Source organism: Eleginops maclovinus, chromosome 21 (genome assembly GCF_036324505.1).
Source record: "Eleginops maclovinus isolate JMC-PN-2008 ecotype Puerto Natales chromosome 21, JC_Emac_rtc_rv5, whole genome shotgun sequence".
Classification (NCBI taxonomy): domain Eukaryota; kingdom Metazoa; phylum Chordata; class Actinopteri; order Perciformes; family Eleginopidae; genus Eleginops; species Eleginops maclovinus.
The window spans coordinates 4357917-4383348 of NC_086369.1; the positions used below are offsets into that span (position 1 = coordinate 4357917).

General features: G+C 42.4%; 1 protein-coding gene across 5 annotated transcripts; it reads left to right on the forward strand.

Moving 5' to 3' along the window:
- Positions 1-725: 725 nt before the first annotated feature.
- On the forward strand, positions 726-24914 carry LOC134884150 (enhancer of polycomb homolog 1-like). 5 transcript variants are annotated; one of them, XM_063912832.1, is made up of 15 exons: positions 726-1007; positions 1687-1807; positions 11159-11318; positions 12859-13004; positions 13450-13656; positions 13759-13907; positions 15043-15196; positions 16458-16616; positions 17006-17095; positions 17433-17581; positions 18875-19278; positions 21186-21310; positions 21798-21939; positions 22040-22427; positions 23425-24914. In XM_063912832.1, exons 3-15 carry the CDS (start codon positions 11219-11221, stop codon positions 23495-23497), a joined length of 2286 nt encoding a protein of 761 aa, XP_063768902.1. In that variant the 5' UTR covers positions 726-1007; positions 1687-1807; positions 11159-11218; the 3' UTR covers positions 23498-24914. The 5 variants fall into 5 exon arrangements, with proteins under 5 accessions (XP_063768902.1, XP_063768898.1, XP_063768899.1 ...); XM_063912828.1 differs by having other exon boundaries at positions 1687-1785; XM_063912829.1 differs by lacking the exons at positions 726-1007; positions 1687-1807 and adding an exon at positions 3284-3777 and having other exon boundaries at positions 22040-22442.
- The last annotated feature ends 518 nt before the right edge of the window (positions 24915-25432 follow it).

Consider the following 25432-nt stretch of genomic DNA (forward strand, 5'->3'; position numbering starts at 1 on the left):
GTACAACTGTTAATAAAGCAGCCAGTATATGTGCATCTACTTTGCCAGTGCACTGGGCTACATCGTGTAAGCGCAGAGGAACAATAGGATGTTCAAATGTAAATGGGTATTAGGGTTTCTCCACTGCCTACAGATGGCTGCTGATGACCTTGCTTAGAGTGTTCAGCAAAGCTTTATTAATCATAGCTATGCCTCCTCCAATCTAAGAGTCACTGGGCAGGTGTGCATGCAGCTTTAGCAGCTAGTGGGAGGTGGTTCTGCTGTTGGTGGTGGAACATCAGACAAAATGACTCCATATGCTTCCACTATGCAGCAGTGTCATCATAAAAAAAATGTGGCGTGCAATATCAGAGGAGGCAGCCCTGCCCTGCATGTGAAGGGGGCAGAGATGTGGGGGAGAAGGGATTGGAGGGAGGTGACCAGCCCTGGAGACAGTTACATAACAAATACTGCAACCATGCTGAAAAATCACTGAAGCATCATCTGCTGATGGCCTAAATAAAGGAGTAATACTCAGTCAGAGGTTGCATGTTTTAATTTAAATTAAGGCTATATTGTTATGTGTTGCTTTTGTGCTTATTTCAACGCATTACTTAAACAAAAGCATTTAATAAAATACATTATTATTGTTATTATTAGTGGGTGGGCGGGGGGAACAGTGAGCTCTCCACAGGTGATTGGTGGCGTGCACCCTCCAATCACACTCCGCCTGCAAAGTGGCTTGGTGGTCAGTTTGGATGTTTTTTCTTTTTTTTGTTGTCGAAGTAACATTAGGAAACTATCAAAGTTTACGGTCAGCGACAGGATAACACTTCCTCCGTTGTGGCTTCTTATTCCAAGCGACCTCTCACGGTGTGTTAGCGCGACTTTTTTAAAGGATTAAACATTTTTTATTTCCTCTGAGGCGTCCTGAAGGGAGCTAACCAGCGTTAGCATTGGGCTAGCATGACAACCAGAAGAAGAACTGCCATCATCATCATCCTCCCTTGTGGCTTTGCTAGCAGCAGGTAAGTTAGAACTCTGGCTCAAGGTAGTTTTACCCCTCTTTTCCTCGAGGAAAATGAAAGTGGCCGTTTTTAATTGCGGACAAGTAAGTTACGAGTTGAAATAAAACTGTTGGCAGCCTGTTAGCAGACTGGTAAATGGCGCAGGGTCAGGGGAACTGTGCTAGGATAGCGTTAGCATCAGCTAGCCTCGGCTGTACAAACAGCTGTGTCTGATCTTTGTGCTCGAAGCGATTGCTAACCTGTTAAAAGCTGCCTTGTAATCGGCTTCGTATCGGTGCATGGTTGTCCTCTACATTTGCTAAGACGATTTCTCTTTTTCTGTCGTGTGCATTGTATTTTCCCCTCTACTCTTCCAAAAAAAGGGTTGCACTAATGTTATGTGGCAAAAAAAACTTGTTCTGCATTAATTATAAAGCGAATGCATTCAAGAATAAAATAATGCATTAAAAAATAGCAAGTGTCAACTAGTGTGGGTGTGTATTGTGGATCAAATGTTGCTCCATATTTTTTTCCCAGTGATGCCACATATTTCAGTTTCATTGTGATGCCCAACAGAGAAGAAAAATATAACATGAAAAAACTGTTCATCATATTAACAATGCATTTTGATCAGATAAGACACTGTTAATGATGTGTTTTTATATTCATTCTGTCTTTCTTGCAACTGTGTGCTTCACAGGTCTCCATCATGGGCTGCAGCTGTGAGCCTATTGCTCCCAAATGGATGATGATTATCATGTCAGCCTCCAACATCTGTATCAGTCACTCATTCCCACAGGTATTGCCAGCCATCCCTGCAGGTTATTGCATTTTGTATCTTTCTTTCTGTTGATATGACTATAACATTTGAATAACAAATCGTGTTAACCACAGTAGATAAGATCAGGGCACACATTCAAAAGTGTCTACATCTTTTTTTTCCCCTCAGCATTGAATATTTAGATTTTTGGTATTTAGATGGCTCATCTGTAGATGTCAAACTTTAACCACATAAGTGTATTCATGATGAATATGAATTTGTTTTAAGTAGTTGAGCTGTCTTGCATCATATGCATCAAACATTCTATGTCTGTATATGGTTTGTGATATAGTCTGAGAATGCAGAGATTGTACTATGAATCATCTTTAGTGAAAAGTGCAAGGAGGAAGTTGGTCTTTTTTAGGCTGAAGACTTTCACTGCGGTAACCATTCTTATGCAACCCACTCTTCTGGACCACATTTAAATCGAAAACATACCTACATTTAACCTTGTGCTAAGTTGTTCTGAAGCCCTTGATTAAAAAAAAAAAAATAGGCTGATCATTTGTGCTAAACACTTTCAACAATGCAGAAATGATCAGCCTGGGAGGTGGTTGAGCCCTGTGATTGGTGAAGTAACCGAGACATTGATTTGAGTTATCATCCAGTCAGTGGCATTCACACAGTGAAAATGCAACTTTGTGAAAAGCAACTAGCTGATAAAGAAATAGGCATGTCTCATTTAACGGGAAAAAATGTAAACAACATCACAGTACATCAGTTATGTGCAGAAGGACCTGTCGGGATGCACAGATTCTGCATTCTGGAAGCTTTCGGTTCCAGCAGCAGAAGACCGTGCATGTTTCCCCGCCTGACAGCTAGAAACAAGAAGAGGAAGTAACACTGTTGACAAATTAATCATGTTGCCTGTCTGAGTGTGTTTGGATTTCTATGGCTTGACGAGGCGTGAATCCATGCATCCAACATGCCCTTTTCTTTTAGAAACATTACATTGCAACAGCATATTTAGGTTTTTGTGCATTGTCAAAAATACTGAATAAGATCATTAAATTAATGCAAGCATAGATTAACTTTTCTTGTTCTGTTTAAAGGATCATTTAATTGCAATACTGAAATTCTGTGCACATTTAATGAGTGCAGGATAGTAGTATGGTCGTGTTTGTACCACAGGGTGGCACTGTTTGCAAAACAATTGTATCGAACATGCAGAACGGGTCCTACTTTTGTTTGCAAATTAATGTTAACACACGACATACATTATATGATATGTGTTTGTGGGAGATAAAACAGTGATATAATCGATGATGATTGAACCATCACCGATTTATTGTATTGCCATGGCGCGACAAATAAGTGTGTTTTTTATCTATTTTATTATTGGCACGTTTTTTTTTCATAGAGAATAAATGTGATCTAGTACGTCAGAACAGGATGAGCCTGGGAAGTTCACATCCTTCATCAGCATCCATCCAGCCCCCACCCTCACTACACCCCCCTCCACCGTACCCCAAGGGTCTCACGAACGCGCACGCGTGTAAAACTGCGTGGGAATGGCTGTTTGCGTGATCGAGGGGGTTGGGCCGCTTGCAGCGAGCGGAGAGCTGCATGAGTTTGTAATGTCCGCCATGTTGGCCATGGCGTATTGAACCGGGGAGGATCAGCGGAGCCTGCGAGAAAAGAGACCGACAGAGAGCGACCGAGACCCGGGCCTTCCCGGCTCTGTTCGCGTTGCTACGGAACCTAATCTCGCTCAATCGACTGGCTGACTCCCACAGATTCATCCATGAGAACTCGAGGCAGACCTGCTGTTATTCCGAGCAGATCCAATAGATTTATGCTGCATCTTTTAATATAAAAATGAGTAAATTGTCGTTTCGGGCTCGGGCGCTGGATGCTAGTAAGCCTCTGCCCGTTTTCCGCTGCGAGGATTTGCCAGACCTGCATGAATATGCCTCCATCAACCGGGCAGTTCCCCAGATGCCGACCGGGATGGAGAAAGAGGAGGAATCGGTATGTTTTTCTATTGCTGCCCGACTGGCGGTGGATCTGTTTGGCGGTATTTTCACATCGAGAGGCGCCACTATGCTGCCTGCGCAAGGCTGTGCAAAATGGCCGCCATGTCTGCTCTTTCGTGCACACGACGGATCTCGATGAATCCTCAATATTTTCCGCCAGTTCCACCACATATGTTATTATAAAGCTGCACAGATTTGATTTTGTATTCGTAAGCCGTGTTGTGTGCGTTTGTTTCACTTGAAATTGCACCCGAAAGCACAAAGAAGTCACGTGATCTGTCTCTGCTCCACCATTTTGTTGACTTTCTCCTCGGTAAAGGCAGGCGGGGATAGGCCTCGGTTATGGTGTGATTTCCGTGCACAAATGCCAGGGGGAGACACTGAGCCCCGGCCCGGTTTGACAGCTAAGTGTTGCGTGTTGACAGCTCCTGCTCCGCCATGTGTGCTGCACACTGCCTGCACATGCAGTCGCCGGTTTGGCAGAAAAACCTTGCAGATCCTGTCCTCTATTTAATCATAGCATACACCTGCAGGTTTGCATAGTGTCGTTGGAGCATGATGTGTTAAGACATGCAGGGAATGGCTATGATAGTGTTATGCTAGAGGCGGATGCATGATCTCTTTGCACACAATGATAGCAGTCTGAATGCTGTAGCCATATTTCAAGTCACGTGATGTGCAGTGTAGGATATGTGCAAATATGTGCGGCTTAAATTATACAATTGCTCACTTCACTTAAAATATAAACTTCCTAATTCGGGCTTTTTTAAAGGAATAAACCCTCATTGCAGTTGCTTAGCTCCTGTACACCAAGAACATTGTTTTGCTACTTAGATATGTGTTCTTATTGTTAAGGATAAGTAAGAATGGCCAGCAAATTGCGCCAATAGATTAAAGCTGGTTTCCTTCAGTTTTGTTCAAAGAGAGTTTTGAGTATTGGGGATTCATTTGTGACATATTTCTGTGAAAAGTTTAAAGACTTTCATGCAGAATAATCTGTATAACCCAGACTTTAAGTGGCCGCTCTGGAAGCCTTGATTAGCCCTGTAGTTTATAGTATTATACTATTTCATTTTCAGTGTGTTTGTTTTAGCTTGTGTACTACATCATGCTAGATAGTTCAGATAGTTCTCAGGCTGTATGTAACGTTCTTGATCCTTTGTCACTATGAACTAAAGCTTAATTTCAATTCAAGTGTTTTTGTGGTTATTCATAGCACTTGTCTTGTATATTTTATAAGCTTGTGGAGTCTGGCGTCTACTGCCTAGCCCTAGATTTGTTCCCGCTTTTGTGTAATAGGTTGGTAGTACACATTATTCACATTCAACTTGCGTTTAAATATAGAAATGATTTACATGTGGCTGTAGACAGATTATGCAAAGCCATAAAACTATGACCCATTGAAGCACAGCTTGTCAGATTGGAGTATAGCCCAGATTTAGCAATTCGAAATTCATGGTAAAGTCAAATGGGGTCACTCCATTCAATTCCCCTACTGCAGAAAAGCTAGCCCTCCACGTTTACATTTTTTACTTGAACTGCTTTAGATTGGTTAAATTATTCATGCGCGTATGTTGTGAGTTAATAGGTCGTTAATACCTCTGGTGGTAGATAAAGTATAACTTGGCAGTGTAATGGCTGGTGTTTGTTACTCCTCCTGGCACCTTATCATCAAGAGAACCCCTGTATGCCGCTGAGACAAACACTAGGAAAGCACATGCAGGGGCTTGCAAAGTCAGCAGAAATCCCCCCCACCTACTGTACACACACGCACAGCGGCATTACATAACAGTGTGACTGCAAAGATAAAGAGGACACTTTTACTACAAGGCTCTGCATGGCTCAGCTCCCTGACCCACATCCTGTCCAGCAACAATGTCTCGCTCTGCTGAGTGACCACACGCTACCCTCAGCTTTATGTCTATTTAAGAAGCATGCAGACGGAGCTTTGTTGAAGTACAAGCATTGACAAGCACATGGAAAGAAAATATATTTCTGGAATCTACTCGTCCTACTTGGGGATATAGTTTGCTGATAGACACGAGAGCTGCACACTTAGAAAAACCCATTGTGGTCATTTTGACTGATATTGCAATTGTATGATTCACAATATTGGAGGTCTGGATCATTTTTTGCATCAGTTCTCCCATTATCATGGATCTGATTTGTTCCAAATATATTGTTTTTAGTCAATAGTAAATGTAGGCCTGATTATCTCTGCAGCTTTACATTTCTACATTAAAACATATATATATTAACACATATCTGATACCTGTCAGGTGAAGATTGCCTTTTTTGATGACATTACGAATCATTGTGCTGCCTTAATAGCATTAATACATTGGAAGCCTGTGTATCTCTTCTTTTTTGTATGCCTCCCTCATCAGCATTCATGATGTCAAACCTGACCGAAATAATTAACCTCTAAAGATCAATTTGTGCGCCATCAGTAGTTGCAAATGAATTAGAAATATGGCGCTTCATTCTTGTAATCTGTGCATGCACAATGTCTTGCACAACATCAAATAATTCACTGTGGCTTTCAACATGTATCAGAGTGTATGTAAGGCTTTGTATTCCAGTGCTATATTGCCGTTTGTAGAAGCACAGTTAGTACATTATGAGACTGTGGCAAACTGGAACATTTTGTGCCAACGCCTAATCAGGGAGTCTGTGATTGTTACATTTGCACTGATGGTTGGATATGTAGTGATTCATTGAGTGCTGTCTGGAGGAGCAGATGTATCTAGTCAGGAATCGCAAGGGTCAGTAGGACAGTGGCAGTCTCAGTAAAGTCTGATGTGAATGTATGAACGAGTTTGGAAGATACAAAGTAGGGCTGCTCTACGGAATCACCAGATGAAAAGTTGTGAGGACCTGAGCCTTTTAAGAAACACACCCTTACTACAGTTGTATGTTTTGTTTGCTACTTGGATTACGTCATGTTGATGTTTCAGTTGTAGTTTATTAAGGGTAACGCTGAGTCTCCTTTGACCTTCAGAAGTCAATGATGTCTTCTAGTTTGTCTCAATGTGCAGGTTGGTAGTGATAGTGACGTTTTCTCGCTCCCCACTTGTTTCATTGCATGCATCGCTGTGCATTTTAGATATGCATTGACTCACTGAGCAAATTGCCTTCCTCAAGACTTCCTCGCCTTCCCTGGTCGGCGTGAGCTGAAAACACCTGCTGGAGGCCACACTTTTGTTTCCATGGCAACTTTTGTTGGAGTCATCTATTTTTCTTGGGAACATTTAATGGAAGTAGTGCTGAAGTGGTGCTGTGAAAAATAGATCTTCGTTTGTGTTTCTCTGCTATCTGCATCTGTGGCCCTAAAGGAAAGCAGCACCGCCGCTGTGAAGGCTCCACGTTCCCCGAAAATTTTGTGAGGGGAGGAAAGAAAAAGACTATCACAGGTTCGATATTAGGTTATTTCCGTGAGTAAGAGGCCGAGCGGTTGCAACTTCCCTATAAGGGGTTTTAGCATTATGCACACAGCGTCCATTAGCAGCCAGCATTGTCATTCTGTTGTGTTTTTTCTTTAGGTGTTCTTGTACTGTTGCGGGGTTCCTGTGGCTAGCCTAAAAAGCACTGAATTCATTTATAATAAAGCCTCAATTGGCAATACAATTCTTTCAAAAGTCTTTAAAATGCTAAGTAGGATTCTATGACTGGTTGTTTCCCCTGAGATGTATCTTTTTTTAAATGATTGTCCAAATGATCCTCTCATTAATGTCACTCAGTTAAGGATAGGAAACCTAGCAACTGTCTGCTAGGTACAGTTACAAAAGGATGTTTATCTTTTACATTCATTGAGTGGCATTACGTCTTTAGAAGTCTTAAATGCATCTTGCTTTAAACTGTAGGAACCCTTTCTTGCCTATTATTTTTGTTTGTGTGAATAACGAACATGATTGTTTCACTGTGAACAAACTTTAGAAATTGGTTCAGAAACAAGCATTCAGGAGTGACGTCTTCAATATGAAATGAGTGAAACAGACAGTTGCACGAGGTCTTAGGATATCGTAGTATACTCGTCCCCATGTGCCATTCTCAAAAGCCCTTTATCCCTTCTCACACAATTCCTCAACAGAGGAAATCCCAGGCTGTGAACCGCGGTCGTGAGGATCACAGCTGCCAAAGATCAGGATATCTTTATATCTGAGGCAGCTCAGTGTAGCTTACTGAAATGTGCCGAGCATATATCCTCTGCAGACGCTTGTAAAGGCCAGTCTGGGCCAGGCTCAGGTTTAATTGGTTCCTTGCGCTCACTCTTGTATGCATGTTCCTTAACTTAGCCATGCTCAGAGTTCATCGGCGTGTCAGACAGTGTGATGCACAGAGGGCGACTTTAGGAGGATGTTTTTGACAAGCAACAAGAGAGCAAACCCTGTGTCGTGTTGGTTAAGCAGCAAAGTTTACATAAGGTCATGTCATATCTGCCGACAGCCCTTTGATGAATCAGTAGTCTGTCCTTGTGTGCCAGATGGTGCATACAATATTTATGGGTGTTTAGAAGCAACATATTTCACATTTAGATGATAAAAATATGGTGAGTTGCCTCTGGATATCCTGGTTTCCTGTCTTGTCTTGAGGAAGTGTGAATCCCTACATGTATTCCACCTTTACCCACAATGAGATTAAGCTAAATCAGAGTTAATATTCTAATGCTTCCATTTTTCTAAATAATCAGTGATTCCATATCAACACTTATCATGACACACATGTCATTAAAGAGTGTCATTTAAATGTGTATCCGATTCAAAACCCTTTCACTGTAGATGTACTATAGCTTTAGCTTTGTAATAATGGGTTAGGGCTCGCCGTATTCTCCAAATGAAATTGATTTTCCCTGCTTTCAAACTGATTTTGAAGAAAGAGCTGAGGGAATTGTATGAATGCTGAGGAGATTTTTCCAATTACATTTTTTGGGGGTTATTGTTAAACCTTGCTGAGATCTGGTGATGAACCATGTGTAGACCAGCGGTTTTTAAATGAAGGATCACATGAAACTGTTGACTACTTGCATGTGGTTGTGTTTTTGTGTGCAGTGAACAAGAATGTCCAAAAAGTTCCAAGAAGCTTGGCTGGACTCTCTGCGCACACTGCAACAATCAAAGCCAAACACAGCGTTTCTTTTTATCCGAAACCTGTGATTTGGGTGTGTAAACGTGCCAAATTCAGTGGTAGCATGCCAGCTAACCATTGCGACGGGAATAACGAATGATTTGTGAATAGATTTTAATTTGTGGGTTGTATCATAAACTCATTTAGAGCCACTTACAAGTAGACAGTGGGTGATGGTTTACCCTTTAGTCCCGGGGTTACGCTAACAATAGTGTGGCTAACGCAATAAGCTGTTTTCTTTGTGTGTTGGTTGTAGAGAAAGTGTTGATAATCTTACCAGGGGCAGATGGTCGAGTTTGGACGCATGCTGTGTCCTTTCATGGCAGCTCTCGGCCCTGATATGGTTCTCCTCTTACTCCACACAGAGCTACTCATGGATTCGGATTACACTTAAGGCCTCGAACACTCAAAACTCCCACGCAAGTGTCTAAAATTTATGGCTAAGGGCAATTAGCCAGGCACAGACGTGGCCTCGTTGATGGTAGTATTTGCCAGCCTCACTTGGTATGTCATTGACCCATATCTCTGAATCCAACCAAGAAACTCTGGCTGTGAAAGTAGATCGGTAACGTGTAAAATGAGTAGGAGCCCTGTTAAAATACTTGTTAGAGCAAGAGGGATATTGGTTTGTTTGACTGGATCTGCCATCTGTTGCATTAGCTGATGAGAGAAGGCCTGTAAAGATTGAGCACTTCAGTAAGAATGAAAGCTGTTATAATTAAAGTAGGTCTACACTTAGATTCTAGTCATTCAATATTATAAAGAATGCCAATATTTATTTAATCAAAGCCAGTAAGGAAAGAAAAATACAATCATTTCCTTCCTAATCATACCAAGTCGTTAATAGATGACACGTCTTTCTGGACAGTTGAGGCGTTTTCCTGGATTCTGGGAAGAAAATAATCTGGAGATTTGTAATATATGGCTCATTTTCAATCTGTATCTGCTGCAAAAATGATGTGGGAATCTTTAATTCAGGCCTGTCAGTAATATGATATTCTGGCATATTTTGGTTGGTGCGGGTTTCTTTTCAGCCTCACATTTTAATTCAGTGACTCACATTCTGCGCCTGCTGGGTTCAAAAGTCAAACTGTGTGAGTCATGGTCGTGCTGCAGAGTTAGTTAAAGCAACAGATTGTTTGCTGGAAAAACTTGCACATATTTAATCTATGATCCCAATGTGCAACAGTGTCTGTGTAGACTTGGGACACAATTCTTTTCAGACTAACTTTGTGACTTCTGTGAGTTGCAGTGACTAAAAACAATGAGTCACTGTTGTAAAGCGAGGGTTACCTGTGCAGGTCTCGAGATTCTTTTTCTCCAGAGAGCACATACTTTGAAGTACAAATACACACACTGAATGTGTGTACTCGCAGTATATTGACACAGTAATGCTCTTGCTGATGCTCTGCAGATCCTACACCATGCTTCTACCGGTGACTCATTTCACTTGAGATGCAGCATTGGGATGTGTAATGGTGTGTGTATGTATATAAATAGCTGCATAAGCTTAACATACTATGACAAATAATATGCTCTGCCTGGTAGGATGTGCCGTGACAAATAAGAGATACGGTTGAAAAATAAGAGCTAAGAAATGCCAGGAAAATAAATTTGAAGGTAGGCAGTGAGAGGATTTGGGGAGATATGTGACAGTGGCAGCCGTATCCTGTTTTAAAATGCTTTGTTTTGGGATATTTGCCAGAACATTTTGCACTCGTTATATGTGCAGGCCTTAATTCCCATTACATGCCTCAGGACTAATACAGAGATGAAGGAAAAATGAATAAGGGGGCACCAATTTATAAATACTCTTCTGATACCCATGTTCTTTTATTGTTATTCTTTTCCTCCTCTGAGCCAGGGAGACAAATACATGTTCATTTAAAGTCACTCTCTGGGAGCACAGGGACGTGATGCTCCGCTTCAAAATAAATCCTGTACACTTGTTGTTCTGAAATATCCTGGGTTTCTGTTCAGTAAATCTAGAAACAAATAGTTAGGCATGTTTTATCACCAACTAAATCAATCCTGCTCATTCTTACTCCGATTACACACCAGTATTCTTATTTATAGATGCATTTCCATGTAAAGAAGTGATATTTATGAACCATAGTTATTGTCCACGAGTTGACAAATCAGATCATGTTTTTCCTAGCTTGTGTGAATATGTTTTTCTGGGAGGAAAAACTACTTCTGTAAGAAGTGTGCAGACAGTGTAAGTAAACACCTGTTTCCTCTCCCTCCCCCAGGAGCACCATCTCCAGCGGGCCATCTCGGCGCAGCAGGTATACGGCGAGAAGCGGGACAACATGGTTATCCCCGTCCCCGAGGCGGAGCGCAACATCACGCACTACGAGTCCCTCTACCCCGGGGAGTTCAAGATGCCAAAGCAGCTTATTCACATACAGCGTGAGTAGAGCAGGATTATTCCTTCAACTGTGTTTGTGGCCTGTGAGCACGTAGTGGTGTAGTTGCAGGATGTGTCTGATTTCACAGGCTGCTGATTGAGAGATTTGTCTTTTTTAAATTCAGCCCCAGTTTTGTAAGATCGCATGCTAAAATGTAATGGGTGTATGTATGTAGGGATGCATGGATTTCTAAGCCCATACTGGTGTTTAAAAACTATTTGGCTAGTGCTGCTTTTTTTGCTATTTTTTTCATCGCCTTATCTGCAAATCAGATGACATGGGGTGCTGAAAAGAATTTGTCAAAATAAAAAATGGGCTAGAATCTGCAAATGCATTTGGGGCATCACGCGTCTATGTGCGGATACGAAAACCCCCCACCATGTTGGGATAATCAAACGCAGCATTGTTGCAGATTTCATATGGGGACAGGACATCTTTATATCTGTCTCGTGTGGTACCGCGGGTTTGTCGTTGTCCCTGGAGGTTTGGAAAGCAGCTGTGATTTCAGAAAATGTTTGCGAAGTGTTGACACGGTTGGAGGAGGGAAGAGTTGCACCCGCAGCACGCTTTATTCTAAATTGAATTTGGCATGTTTGCAGAAGGTGAAATGATAGCTTTGCAACCAAAAGGAAGTGCAGCCTGTATCTGCCATCTATCATTTGTGTAACTGCCTTAAATTCCACACTTCCCTCAGTGATGTAGTATTTTGCAAGTTTGTTTTTGTGGTTGCAACAGTGATTTGTAGAAGTTCCCTCTTCTGGACAGAATCAAACAAAACAGACTGGAAGTCGCATGAAGAAGTGAAACCCAACATATAATTACATCATATTTCTTTGTTTTGCTATCGATTCCAGCCATTACAGGTGTTTGAGCAGCAGCATGTAGCGCTGAGGAGTCCCGTCTGTTATGTAACAGTTTAAATACAGGGTGCTGAAGAGGATCACTGCATACCTTTCACGAAGCCTCAGGTTTTGACACGTTAATGCGATGATTAGAGCATAGTGACAGGGATTTCTCTTTCGCTGTTCACAGTATGTAATGGATAATAACAGACACTGTTCACATTTGACCAGACTTCCATGTTGTCTGGAGGATGTCCAGGCCGTGGCTGTAGATTCTGGCCAGACAAGCGGTAGCCACAGGCAATATTTATGAGAAAATATCTGGTGAAGTTCCCAGCCTGGATTCTGGGGTTTGCCCTGCAGCTTCATTGAGTTGGAGAAGGCACATAAACAAACACAAGCTCAGAGCTTTGTCATGATAAAGAAACGTGACTTGTGTGTATTGCCTGAAATGCACAATGCATAAAAACATGACATGGAAATGTAACACTGTTTTATGAGAAGGATTTTGTATATTTTCTTTGATAGGGCGGCACAATGTGGAAATGTAACTAGTGCAATTATTATAATGACTTGATAAAGTGTCATGAAGTCAGTTTTAACAGAAGCAATGCTGTGTCTACTTTAGGCAGCCGTGCTCCTGGTGATGCCTTTAAATGAGTGTCTGTCTCCAGTAACCATGTCTTCTCCGTCCCACAGCTTTCAGTTTGGATGCGGAGCAGCCAGACTACGACCTGGATTCAGAGGACGAGACGTTTGTGAATAAGCTGAAGAAGAAAATGGAAATCACAGCACTGCAGTTTGAGGAAATGATAGACCGCCTGGAGAAAGGCAGCGGACAGCAGGTATTTATCAGTCTGTGTGGGAAGAATACACTCGTTTGCATGTTGTTCACGTAAATGCATCTCTGGCTTTACTTACAGACTGAAATACTGTTTGTCATCCTGTAATTTAGTCATTCCAAAGGTGGATCGTAGCCTTGGTTTTTGGTTTCATAAATAGTTTGGTTTCTAATACTTTTTTTCACTCCAAGGTATTGCATTCTCTGACTACTCAAAATCATACACCTGTCAAACTTAGAAGTGTAAGTTTATGGCTGATGCCCGAAGGCAACAAGACTTGCTTAAAAGCTTTGTTTTGTAGTGTTGTGGCTGTTAAATTAACTCCAACCTGCTTTAAACATCTGGTTTCTCTCTGTGGTGTTTGGTAATTCTTTATTCTCCATGCATCCCAAGAGTAGTTGTTACATTTTCATTCCTCTGACTCGGTCTCTCCCCTGTTGCCCCGCAGCTCGTCAGTCTCCAGGAGGCCAAACTGCTGCTGAAGGAGGACGATGAGCTGATCAAGGAGGTGTTCGACTACTGGAGCCGCAAGAGGAAAACCTGCAAGGGGGGATCCCTCATCCCCACCGTCAAGCAGGAGAAGAGGGACGGCTCGAGCACCAGCGACCCCTATGTGGCCTTCCGCCGACGGACGGAGAAGATGCAGACCAGGAAGGTAGGAATCCGTAGGGTACCAGTTGTACCTGTAGCCTCAAAATTGGGTCTTGTCTTTGTCCTGAGACGTCTCCTTTCTGAAATCTCCCCGTTCTGTTTTCAGAATCGCAAGAATGACGAGGCATCATATGAGAAAATGCTGAAGCTGCGCAGGGACCTGAGCCGAGCGGTCACCATCCTGGAGATGATCAAGAGGAGGGAGAAGAGCAAGAGGGAACTGCTGCACCTCACACTGGAGATTGTGGAGAAGAGGTAAGAAAGCAAGAGTTGTTTGATTGAGTTGTCTGCAAGAAGCTGATATTGGGAGTTCTTTTCACTTCCATGTATGATGCATGAGTGTGATAAAGGCATGCTTCACTTCTTTGATTGGACAGAGGTTCATAAAAGATACATTATTATATAAGGTCCTGTCATGCAGCTGTCCTTTCATTCTTTGGCAGTGTCTTCCGATGAAGTTTAAATTGTTTCTCTCCTGATGAGACCTGTGGTGGTTTGGATGACCCGTGTGGTTAACCTTCATGTTAGTTGACGCTTTTGTTTACCCGTTAAGCTGAAATCCCAAGTAGAGGTCATTAGGAAATGTGTCCGCCAAGATTGATGCTGTAAAGAAGCCAACAGCCGTTTTCCTGTATCGTCAGGCTTCGCTGCGTGTGTTAATTGGGGGCACAGTTATGTACACAGTTTTGCACGCATTATCAATTTAAAGCTCATGTTATTTATTCAGCAGTGTCAGGAGCAGATTAGCTTATTGACTTCTCTTTGTGGATCTTTTTTCGGAAGTACGCTAGACTGTATGTTAGTATTATTTTGTGTTTCCATTCATTCTTTTCTTACCCAAGCTCCACTTTGAGTTGTTGTTTGTTTCCCCTGTGGAGCATTTGTGATCCATCTTAACATGACATGCGAACGGAATGAATTTGCTCTGAGAGTAGCTGTCAGTGTGAGCTTAAATTGGACCCTTCTCCTTGAAGTGTTTTTGATTTGTAGTGACATTTCAATTTCCTCTTGTTATCACGGGCTGGTTTCTGCCTGTGCATCACTGCCAGCGTTCACTCCCAGATTGGACCACTCCACTCTCAATAGATCGCTTCCCCGGCCCACTTCATGATATTATGCCAGCATAGAGAGTGACCCAGGTGTCCTGCAGAGTGTGTAGTCTGACAGGGAGTAGTGGTTTCAGGCTACTCCTGTGCACTGAAGTTAAGGTGGTTTTTTTTTGTGCTGGTCATTGCTATAGTATGTGTCCCTTTTACTACAGGGACTTGATACTCTGGATTCATAAATGAAGTGCTCAAGTTAAACAATAAGCTAATCCCTAAATCTGTCCTGCAGTTTGATTTGTAAACATCAGCTACAAACTCCTCTACCTTTTCTGTCTTTTCTTCAGGAATGTAATGCCAGACTTTGGCAGTGAAGTGATGGCGGAGGCTCTTGCACAGCGAGCTCTGGTGAAGCCCGTCTACACCATCCCCATCATTCCCCCGTCCAACAGCAACCAGTACAGACACCAGGACCACTTGGACATGAAGGACTACAAGAAGGTAAAACGATCAACATCCACAACACAAAGAGATGGATCAAAAACCTATCGTTTCCTCCTCGATTAGTGAGAAAGTGTTCACTAATAAAGTGGCAACTATGTATGAATTATTTAATATTATCACCACACTGCGTCCGAAACTGAATTTGTAATACCGTTAACAGAACCATTTTCCATGCAAGTATTCTCCCAGGAATGCGTCTTTGTCAGAAAATCCCCTTGAAGTGGTTTGACTTTTATGATGAAAAAAGAATGCACATTTATGGACAATGGATATTTAAGGAGAATAAGTAATAGTGTGGTTGTTTTTAAAGACTCTTGAGGGTAGACAAAAAGACTGCCTCTTTCACACATCATCCAAAGAGCTGTATGTGTGAATGCAAATGTCCAGCATTAAACAGAGTTTAGCCTCCCAGCTAACTAGTTCAAAGTCAGCAGTAGGTCTGATATTTGCATTCACACGTAAAGCTCTTTGGATTATGTCTAAAAAAATGAAGGGTTAAGAGCCACTTGTTGTTCCAAGGGCTCATTTTAAAACAATAAGTATTTATCTTTGTCAGACAAATTAAGAAACATGTCCTGACCCTCTTCTCTGGACATTGTTCAGAGGTCATGCGGGAACACTACTGAGTGCATCGAGGCTGCATGGTACATGTTTTAATAAGCTGACTCCTTCAAATCATTGAATGCAAAGCCAAGCTGCCATGTCTCTGCAGAGTAGCTCTTCATTAGACAGCAGTATGGTGAACTCTGACTCACCTCTTGTCATTAATGACTTCATTAGCTCCAGTGTCCAACAACCCCCTCCCCTCCTCCTATTTCCCCTTTTCCTCAAGCTGGTTGACTTCTCCCTATTGTTTACCCCCCCCCCCCCCTCACTCCCTCCCTATTGCGTTAAACCTCACATCTTGTGTTGATTTCATGCAGAGTCCCTGCCTCTCTGTTTGCTTTGTCTAAGGCCTGAATGGGATCTGACTTATCCTAGTAGAGTTGGAGCCTGTTCAGTCAGGGAGGGGTCGTCCCAATGGGGAAGTCGGGGTGAACGGTGGCACGGGTGGATTGGGGAAGTGGGGGGCCGCCATCTGGCTTGGCAGCGGCATCTGGCACATGCTGCCATCTGCATATCAATGCCTCTTTTACTCGTGGTTGACGCTACACACACTAGCCTGCCACCGACAGTATGCATTGCATCTTGAAATGCCTTTCTGATTACGCACTGTGCAGTTATAACATTATCACACCGCCCCCCCCCCTCCCCACAGCCGGAGAAGACAGAGGCAGTAAGAACCAAGAGGAAATACGAAAAGAAACCCAAGATCCCGCCTCTGTCAGCGCCTCAACATTCAGGACCCTCCGTGTTCAATCCCAAGGACCTCAACCAGTACGATTTCCCCAGCTCAGACGAAGAACCCTTCTCACAGGTAATTTCCTCATGGGGAAATAAACAATTTTAGAATCAAATCTATATTTTTTTAGATAAATAGAAGTTAAAGTAACATACTGCAATAGAAAAAATCTATATTTTGCAGAAGCACCAAAGGTAAACCCTTCAATGTGACACCCATATTGGTATCAAGGAAATAAGATATAAAAAATATTGGGATATTTGATTTCTCATGATCCCACATCCTTAAATCAACTGGTATTTGTTTACTTAATATTTCAATCAACATTATAAGCAACAATCTTATGAATTTTTCATCAAATCTTACAGTAATGCTTTGGCAGTGAAACGCTCACCTGTGTCTATAAATGTGTGGTTTCAATTCCTAAAATCTTTATTAACGTACGTTTTTAATTTATTGTGTAGATCCATTCAGGTTCCTCGGAGGCAGAGGAGGAGAATGACCCAGATGGCTGCTATGCGTTCAGGAGGAAGGCTGGCTGTCAGTACTACGCTGTGAGTGCCCTCCTGTGACTCCTGTTTCTATTTTTAGGGCCAACAACAGTAGCAGGCTGGCCAGACTGGCTGCTAGTCTTCCTCACTCTGCTGGACCAAACAATGCAATAACAAACACGCTCTGTTTGCTTGCCAGTATTTATTTCTGTTGTGCTCTATATTTTAATATGTGACGTCTCGCAGTGTTTACATATATTACATTTAGCTGGCCGTTTCATCCAAAGCGTCTTAGAAGAAGTGCAGTGCTTACATAACCTATTTTCATTACCTATTGAATGGACTTTTGAGATGTTTTCAATCAATTCTGTTTCTAATTTTGCTCTCCTCCTTCCTCCAGTCTCGTCCGGACCAGAGTGGCAGCTGGCCCTGGGTGAGCCAGTCTGAAGGTGGCCTCGGAGACCCCCGCTTCCGCTACTGTCTGACTTCGCTGAACGTGCCGCGGCGATGCATAGGTTTGGCTCGGCGCCGGGTGGGCAGAGGAGGCCGGTGAGTTCAGTCACGCTGTTTGGTTTCCGCATAATGCCGAGGTTTGATCAGGGATGCTTGGTTACCTCCGAAGGTACACACTCGAAATGGAAGTGGATTGCTTCCAAGTAAATTTAAATAAATCTGAAGAAATATGCATAACTTGTAATCCAGCATTGCTTCTGTCATTTCTGATGTGTAGCCTAGGGCTGCACAATTAATTGGAATTTTATCAAATTTGCATTGTTGAATGGTGCAATATCCAAGTGGAAGTATTTATTTGCAGTATAATGAGTATAATATTTGCAGTGATATCCCGGCCTGTACTCTGCATTTACATCAGTGATTCAAACTTGAAAACTGCTATTAAGTGAAGTCTGAGAAAATGTTTAAAATTCTAATTGAAGAGTCTGTAGGAATGCTGCCAGTGCCAATAATGAGCTGGGGGGGGGAATGGAGCAAAGTGTTGGCAGTAGCTGCTGGGTTTGTTTACCATGCCGGCTCTTTGGCAGGTTACCAGGCTTCATTCGGTGGGCTCATTTTATTATGAATATCAAGCCGGCTGTTAAAACGATAAACGTGAGAGTCCCTTTTTGGGGATTCACCCGCCGCTGTGGCCTGTCGACAAATCAGGAATCTAAGCGTCGGGTTCAAACTGCAGCATGTCCTGCAGCTCTCTCCTATCTCCTGAGTAATTACACACACGATTGAATTAAACACTGACTGGAGGAGTTGGCCAGGCGATGTGTCTGTTACAAGACTCGCATGAGATTAGCATGTTCCGTTTCTGCCTTATCTCCTTCCCCTGAAGAGGAATGAAGAAGTGTCTTGTGCAAATGCCTTACCGTGTTATGTAATAGACTCATCGTACAATAAAGGTATACGTTTGATTAGTAAAAGTGAAAAGCTGCACTTTCCTTTAATGCTAATAAATGAGTGTATTAGGAAATAAAGGGGGTCTTGAAGTGTAAATAATAGTGTTTATCTATTTTAGTTTTCGTAACAGACCGCAAGCATTATTACATTGTTTTTTTTACCCCACTAGCGTGAATGCTCTACAAAAGCAATGCTGGAGTTTCATTATTATACCCCTGCGTCTGTTAACCTTCCTGTGTTTATGCAGTACCCAGCTGTATTCAGTACTGACCCAGAGCACATTGTAATTACAGGAACAGCTTGCAAGGAATGTCCACTCGTGTGCAATACCTCAGTCAAAATAACCAGAGCATGTTGATGTTGTAATGAACTGTTAATGACTGCGGCATGATCCCTCTTGAACAGCTCTCTGATGTGGACCTTTTGCTTCTGTTTCAGGGTCTTGTTGGACCGAGCGCACACAGAACTAGACGGCATCTGTCAGAGTTTGGACTCTGACCCGGAGCCCGAGCCGCTCTCCTCTCCACTTCCACGTACTCCGCTCCGAAACTCCAACGCCAGTACCTCAGAAACCAATACCTCGCGCCCCCCCAGCTCCTCCCACCCCCCCTCCTCTTCATCGCCAGCCCCTATGGACCTCAGCCAGATTCTTTTGAACATTAAGTCCAGCCGCTGGAGGCACTTCAGACCACGGACACTATCCCATCACCCCTCGGGTGGAGGAGACTTGTCACGCAGAGGATTTAGGGATTTTAGCCGCACAGTGTCAGGACTAACCCGGACTCTGTCAGGAGGAACCAACCCCAGGGCTCGCACCGGACCACCCCCCACCCCCATCAACGGTGAGTCACATGTTTCCTTTGCACTCTTCTGGCATTATACATCTTAAACGTTGTTGAACATTTCATTTATTGAGTGAAATACAGCCTTCGTGTTGTGAGTATTTTGTTGTTTCTATAACGTTGAAAGTAAAAGTGTCTTGGCATCAGAATGAGCCCATTCAAGGTAGTTTTGATAAGCTGAAATTCCTCGTGCACTGTTATTAAAGTAGTTGTATTCAGTCTGAGAATCTATCCGTGTGATTAAGCTCTTTTTACAACTGCTGTTATCAAAGGTCAGCCATCTGTTGAAGCTCTTTCTCCTAATGTGTGTGATCCAACACACTTTAGGCAATTTAGTGTGACTTGCTTTTTTGTTTATTTATTGCATGAAAGTTTAGGCTTTTTCGTGTCTAAATCTGCTGCCAGGTTATCTTTCAGGGTGTGATCTTAATTTCTACCATTGCATTTTGATGTTGTGCACTGTCATCATTCTTTTGTCACCATTTATGAGCTAACATCACTCTAAAGGCTCACAGCTTCTCTTATGTTGCACACTTAGTCAAAGATAGATTACTCTGCGGTAAATCAGACGGTTTCTGCTTTCAACCCCCGCTCCATATCATCAGACATTAGTTCCTGCTCCCATGTCGTAGTGGAGTCAATTAGAACAGTTATTTTATGGATTGATTGAGAGGTGTAGGTCACTGGGTGAATATTTCAGACAGGATCAATAAGTCTTGATTTCAGTGTAGTTGGTAGAGTTGGATCGATCCAGATGTGCCGGTTCGGTGTACACGCTTAAACAGGTCACACTGTTGCATGTCATGGCACTCAAGCCAACTTGAATTGCATTAATATAAGCAATAGGAAACTGTGGCTTTAAACTAGTGTCATGCCGCCATCTTGGATCATCATAATTACATATAGGCTAAATTTCAAACCCTTTCCCTGGTACGTTTGTGTGTCTTGAGATATTCTGCTCGATCACTGCTTGATAATGAACTTTGTTGTACACCTCTTCACATTAGTTCTATTCTACACTGCAGCCTGCAAAAGAAGGGACCTTTATTTTGGGTTTTCTTGTTGATTAATGCCTGTATTTATATACACAATCAATAGTGCTGCATTGAGGGTTATTCCAGTCATTAAAGTGGGTTGAGTTTGAAGACATTGATTGTTTGTTGAGGTTTAAGCCCGCAGCATGGAGGTATGAGTGGGCGTTGCTTTCTTTTTCATTCATCTCAGGATTAAGCTCACTGATTTGGGAATGTATTCTCCCTTTCCTCCCTTAATAGCAGTAGGTGTTATTCTCTGAAGAGTTCTGTGGCATGGGGTTTTGTTCAGTGCTTTTTTTTTGTTTTGTCAACAATAGCTGTTGATGATAAAATGAATGCTGTGCTATTTCTGTTCCAGGATTCTGAAATGTAAAAATGTGTTTTGATTTTACGTATTTGTAAAATACTATCTTTGTCCAAACATCATTTTACTTGATTGGTTATGTTTTTATTTTTCGTGACACATCAAATATGTTTTATAGCAACCCACAGATAACACAGCAGATAGAAGAACCTGTAGCGTCTAGCATTACGCAAATTCAGAACAAGCGGTACAGTCTGGCCTCAGGAGGAGAAGCTGTTTGTGTGTGATAAGCCTCAAAGTGGACTTTCAAGCTTGTGATCTTTTTGTTTAACTTGAACCCTGGAGCATCCCACCTACACCACCAGACACTTGTGTTGTTGTGTTCTTTCTGTGAAAGCATTCCTTCATTACGTACATTTGTCAGGTTCTCCCTATCTGTTATATCTGCTGTCTGTGTGCCTCCTGCTCTGGATGAATCTCTGCTAAATGTGAAGTAAACTGAAAGACCCACTGGGTAAGAAATGTCAAAATTGTGGTTGTGACCGGTGTATTTTGTCCCTCCTGTTCAGTGTTCACGGCGGAGCAGTACCAGCAGCACCAGGAACAGCTGGCCCTCATGCAGAAACAGCAGCTGGAGCAGAGCCAACAGCAGCAGCAAGCCAACAACCCTGCAATCCCGACACACAACACACAGGTCAGTGAGGGCATACACACACCTGGGAGCACAAGAGCGCGCCTCTGCATGCCCTAAGTTGAACTTTTCAAACACTCAAATTCAGATCAATATCAGCTGAGGGTTTATCTTAGACAGCTGTTTGCCATTGTGTGCACTTCTTACATGCTTTTACAGCCCACTGCCAGGGTTCTTTATGGGTTGTTTGAATGAGTTAGACTCCCACAGAGGTTATTTTCTGCAATATTCTGAAATCAAACGGAAAAATCCCATTTGCTTTTGGCGGCCTACGTCATCACCACAGCACTCTATATGGAAATATTTTCCAGGTGTAGGTCAGATCAGCCATCCAAAGGAAAAGGGACACATCCTCATTCCCATGAGCATTGTCAATACCATTGGCTTACTTCCTGTCTGGCAGCAGAAGTGCTGACTCCGCTGTTTTCCTACAGTTGAACAGAGGGGTAAACTTTGGCACACACTCACATGTTCTCTCTCTGGTCTCCAGGCTCTCACGTCCAAAACGTTAGACCAGGCTAGCGCCCAGTTTGCTGCGTCGGCGCTCATCACCACGGACCAGCTGCTCACCTTCAAGTCCAAAGAGGAGCTGGTGCTGGCGGGCGGGGTCAACGGGGTCATGGCAGGGGCAGGTAGGAGTCTGATTTAACCTGTTCTTAGTCCAGTCGAACAAAGATGTTATAGAAACATGCGGATCATTAATTTATATTCCATATTTTCTCTCTGTTTCAGGTGTTTTCAAAGGCTTACATCTCTCCGGACCCCCCTCCGCCCTCCTCCAGACCAACCAGTCTCCCCGCACACCCCCCTCCATGGCCCCCGCTTTCCTGCAGCCCTCCTCCAACTCGGCGTCCCCTGCCAACGCCGTCCCCACCTCCCTCACCTCCACGTCCACCCCAGGCGCCCACGCAGCAGCAGCACTGGGGATTCTGGGATGCGGCGCCGCTAACGCCACCCCCGCCACCACTCAGGTCCTCATCGGGAACAACATCTGTCTGACCGGACGCCACATTCCCCGGACCCTCGGCCCCGTGCCATCCTCTGCCTTAAAGCTGTCGGCCTCCACCAACCTGACCATGCCCAAAGTCTCCGGGGCGGCGGCCATGGAGCTGGGCTCGAGGTGAGGTGAAGTCAGGTAGCATTTCTTTCAGTTTAACAATAATTGGTATAAAATATCTTTCATGGGTCTTTAAAATACTTGGGAGATGTGGGGGAAAATATATGAATTTATTAAACTACATTTTTAAATCACTTGACGAAGCGTTAAAGTCTTGAATCTGACGGCCTTTAAGCCCAGTGTATCACTGCTAATAAATGACAGAAGCAGAGATATTTGTTCCGCATTAGTCCATACTGATGCAGAACAAACAGACGTTTGGCCACAGGCGCTAATAATCTAACAGCAGAACCAAAGCTGCAGACTGGAAGCCGCCACACTAAGTGGGCGCTCAGACGATTGTTCCAGAAACACAGCCATCCATATATAATAAATAAAAAGCAGGAATGTATTAAATATGCAAACGAAGATAACTTTATTGTAAGTTTGTCACTCTTGTAGCAGTGTTGGATTACTTGTGTAATGTTTGTTTCTGGATAAGTGAGTTAAGCCTCTGCATCAGCATGCAATCCCTGGTTTCAGTGACCGCAGTCTGCCAAGGAAAAATGTGTATCCACACAAATCCGTCTGAAATAAGGAAATCATTTTCCTTTAGAGATCACTGACTGAGATCTAGGACAGTTAAAGATACCCTGTTGGTAAAGTTACTCAGGGGATGAAACAGAAAGCATTAAACTCTGCTTACTTCTCTAAATGAATATCTTATTCATGCTATTACACCATTTAATATTGTAATAACACATGTTGTGTATATATATTAACATCATTTTAAACCTTTTTATTGGACATTGACTTTAATTTCTTATGTTTCTGTACATATCTTTAATTTCTACTTTTTTAACCTTTATTTAAATAGATATATATTTTGTAATGATCTTTTATTAAACATTTTACTTTAACTTATGTTTGTATAATTATCTTAGTTTTATTAAATATATTTTGAATGACTGAAATGTTTTAAAAGAACATCAGCGTTAACCTGGCTCTTCCTCCTCCTCAGGGATAATCACGACGAAGAGAAGCCAGCACTGAACAGTATAGCAGACAACACAGTGGCCATGGAGGTGACGTAGTAGCGGGGGGGCGGAGGGTCCCCTCTTTAGGTGCTGTGCATCGTAGCATCGGGAATGCAAAGGGACAGCAGGACTCTGATGCAGACTGACAGAATGATTCTCATCTCTCATACTTTTTAAACTTTTGTTTTTTGTTAAAAGTAAAAAGATCAACTTGTAAATTATGAGTATGGCAAAATTAGTATCTGTACAGTAACTACATATTTGTAATATCCCCCTTGTATATATTACTTGAATACAGAACTGTCCATTTGTGATGTTTTGCACTTGGGAAAAAAAGAAAGCCAAGTAACCTGTGGCAGTGAGAGGAGTGTATAGAGTCTATCACATCATGTGCATGGTGCGGAGCCTGCTGTTTTATCTATTTATTGTGCTGTGTTTACAGTTTCTTTGTTTTGCTTTGTTTCTGTTTTTTATTTGTACACTGTACCTTTGTTGGTTCCTGTGCTGTAGTAAATGTTAGGTAGCTACGGACTCCTGGGTATTTTTGTATATTGTGAACACAAAGCAGGTTCCCCCCACCCCCACCTCCACATTTATTTCGGGTCCCTGTGCTTCTCTCTGTGGATCATGTGAAAATAAATGGTGACATACATACGGACAGGAGTCCAGGAGAAAGAGGAGGAAGAGGAGGAGGAAGATAGGGCGCCCCTCTTCCTGGAGCTTCCATTAACATCGTCCCAAACACAAGTAACAAAACAGGGATGAAGTCTCTTCCCAGAAGCCTCTGCTGCTTCTGATTAAAGCACTATTTTTTGTGATGTTTTCGTTCATGGTTTTGATAAATATTAATGCTGCTTTTGTATTTTTGTTTTTTAAAGGGGTTGTTCTTCAATTTCATGCAACCTTTTATATTTGTTTTATCCCACAGACATTTTTTTGTAAAACAAAAATCCAGTTATTTTTGTATATTTTTTTTCTTGTGGTAAACTTGATTGTAAGCTTTTCGTTAATTGAAAGACTTCATTCTTTTGTTCATTTGTTACTTGTTCATGCATAGGTGATAAGGGAGGTGAATGGGCAGTAATCGCTGTACGTGTTTCATCATTCCAGTTTTTAATAACAAAAAATGCTAATGAGGGGGCGGAGGGGGGGGGACGGCAGTTTCCTCCTCTCTTCTCCTTTTTTCTTTATTTTCTTTGAAAAAATAATCTCCAGACGGCTGCAAGGCCAAAAACCACAAGTATTGGGTGCCTTCCTTTGGGGAATTTAATGTAGTCTCTTCTGTGAAGAGTTAGGCACAAAGGCAGCATTACTTAGTAGTGCTTCTCGTCTTTGTCACAATCTGAATGCCCAGTCCAATGGCAGGATTTATCCTTGAGGTTTACTTGTCCCACCTGGAGGCTGAAAAACAAAAAAAAATGTGACAGAATTCTCACTAAAATAAGACAATAAAGCCCAGGGCATTAAATGTGAAGCGCTTGGACTCTGTGTCATTTGTGTGTGTGTGTGTTTGTTTGTCTTCACTAGGATCTAATAATACATGTACACTACAGAACCCATTCCTGAGGTTTCTCCAATTAAACCAATGCAATTCGGTTTGTGGAGCTCACAGCATTTGAGAAAGAAGAAAATGTAATAAAAATAAATCTGACATTTTTATGAAATACTGAATTGTATAATATTTCTGATACATGAGAAAATACTTGCCTCCTTGCTACGAATAGGAAGCTAGTGCCAGCTGTTGGTTAGCTTAGCTTAGCATAAAGTCTACGGAGGAAATTGCTAGCTGGCTATTGCTAGCCTGTCCAACTTGCCTTGTTTTTTTTATGTGTTAATGATACCCTTTATTCAAACCAAAATAAGCTCATATATGCAGGTTTTAAACATGAAAAAGACAGTTGAAGATATGGAACAGACCCTTTGCCAGTATGTTTTTCATTGCAGAAGGCATCGTGCCGGAAAGGGGATTAAAATGATATATATTTGCATCAG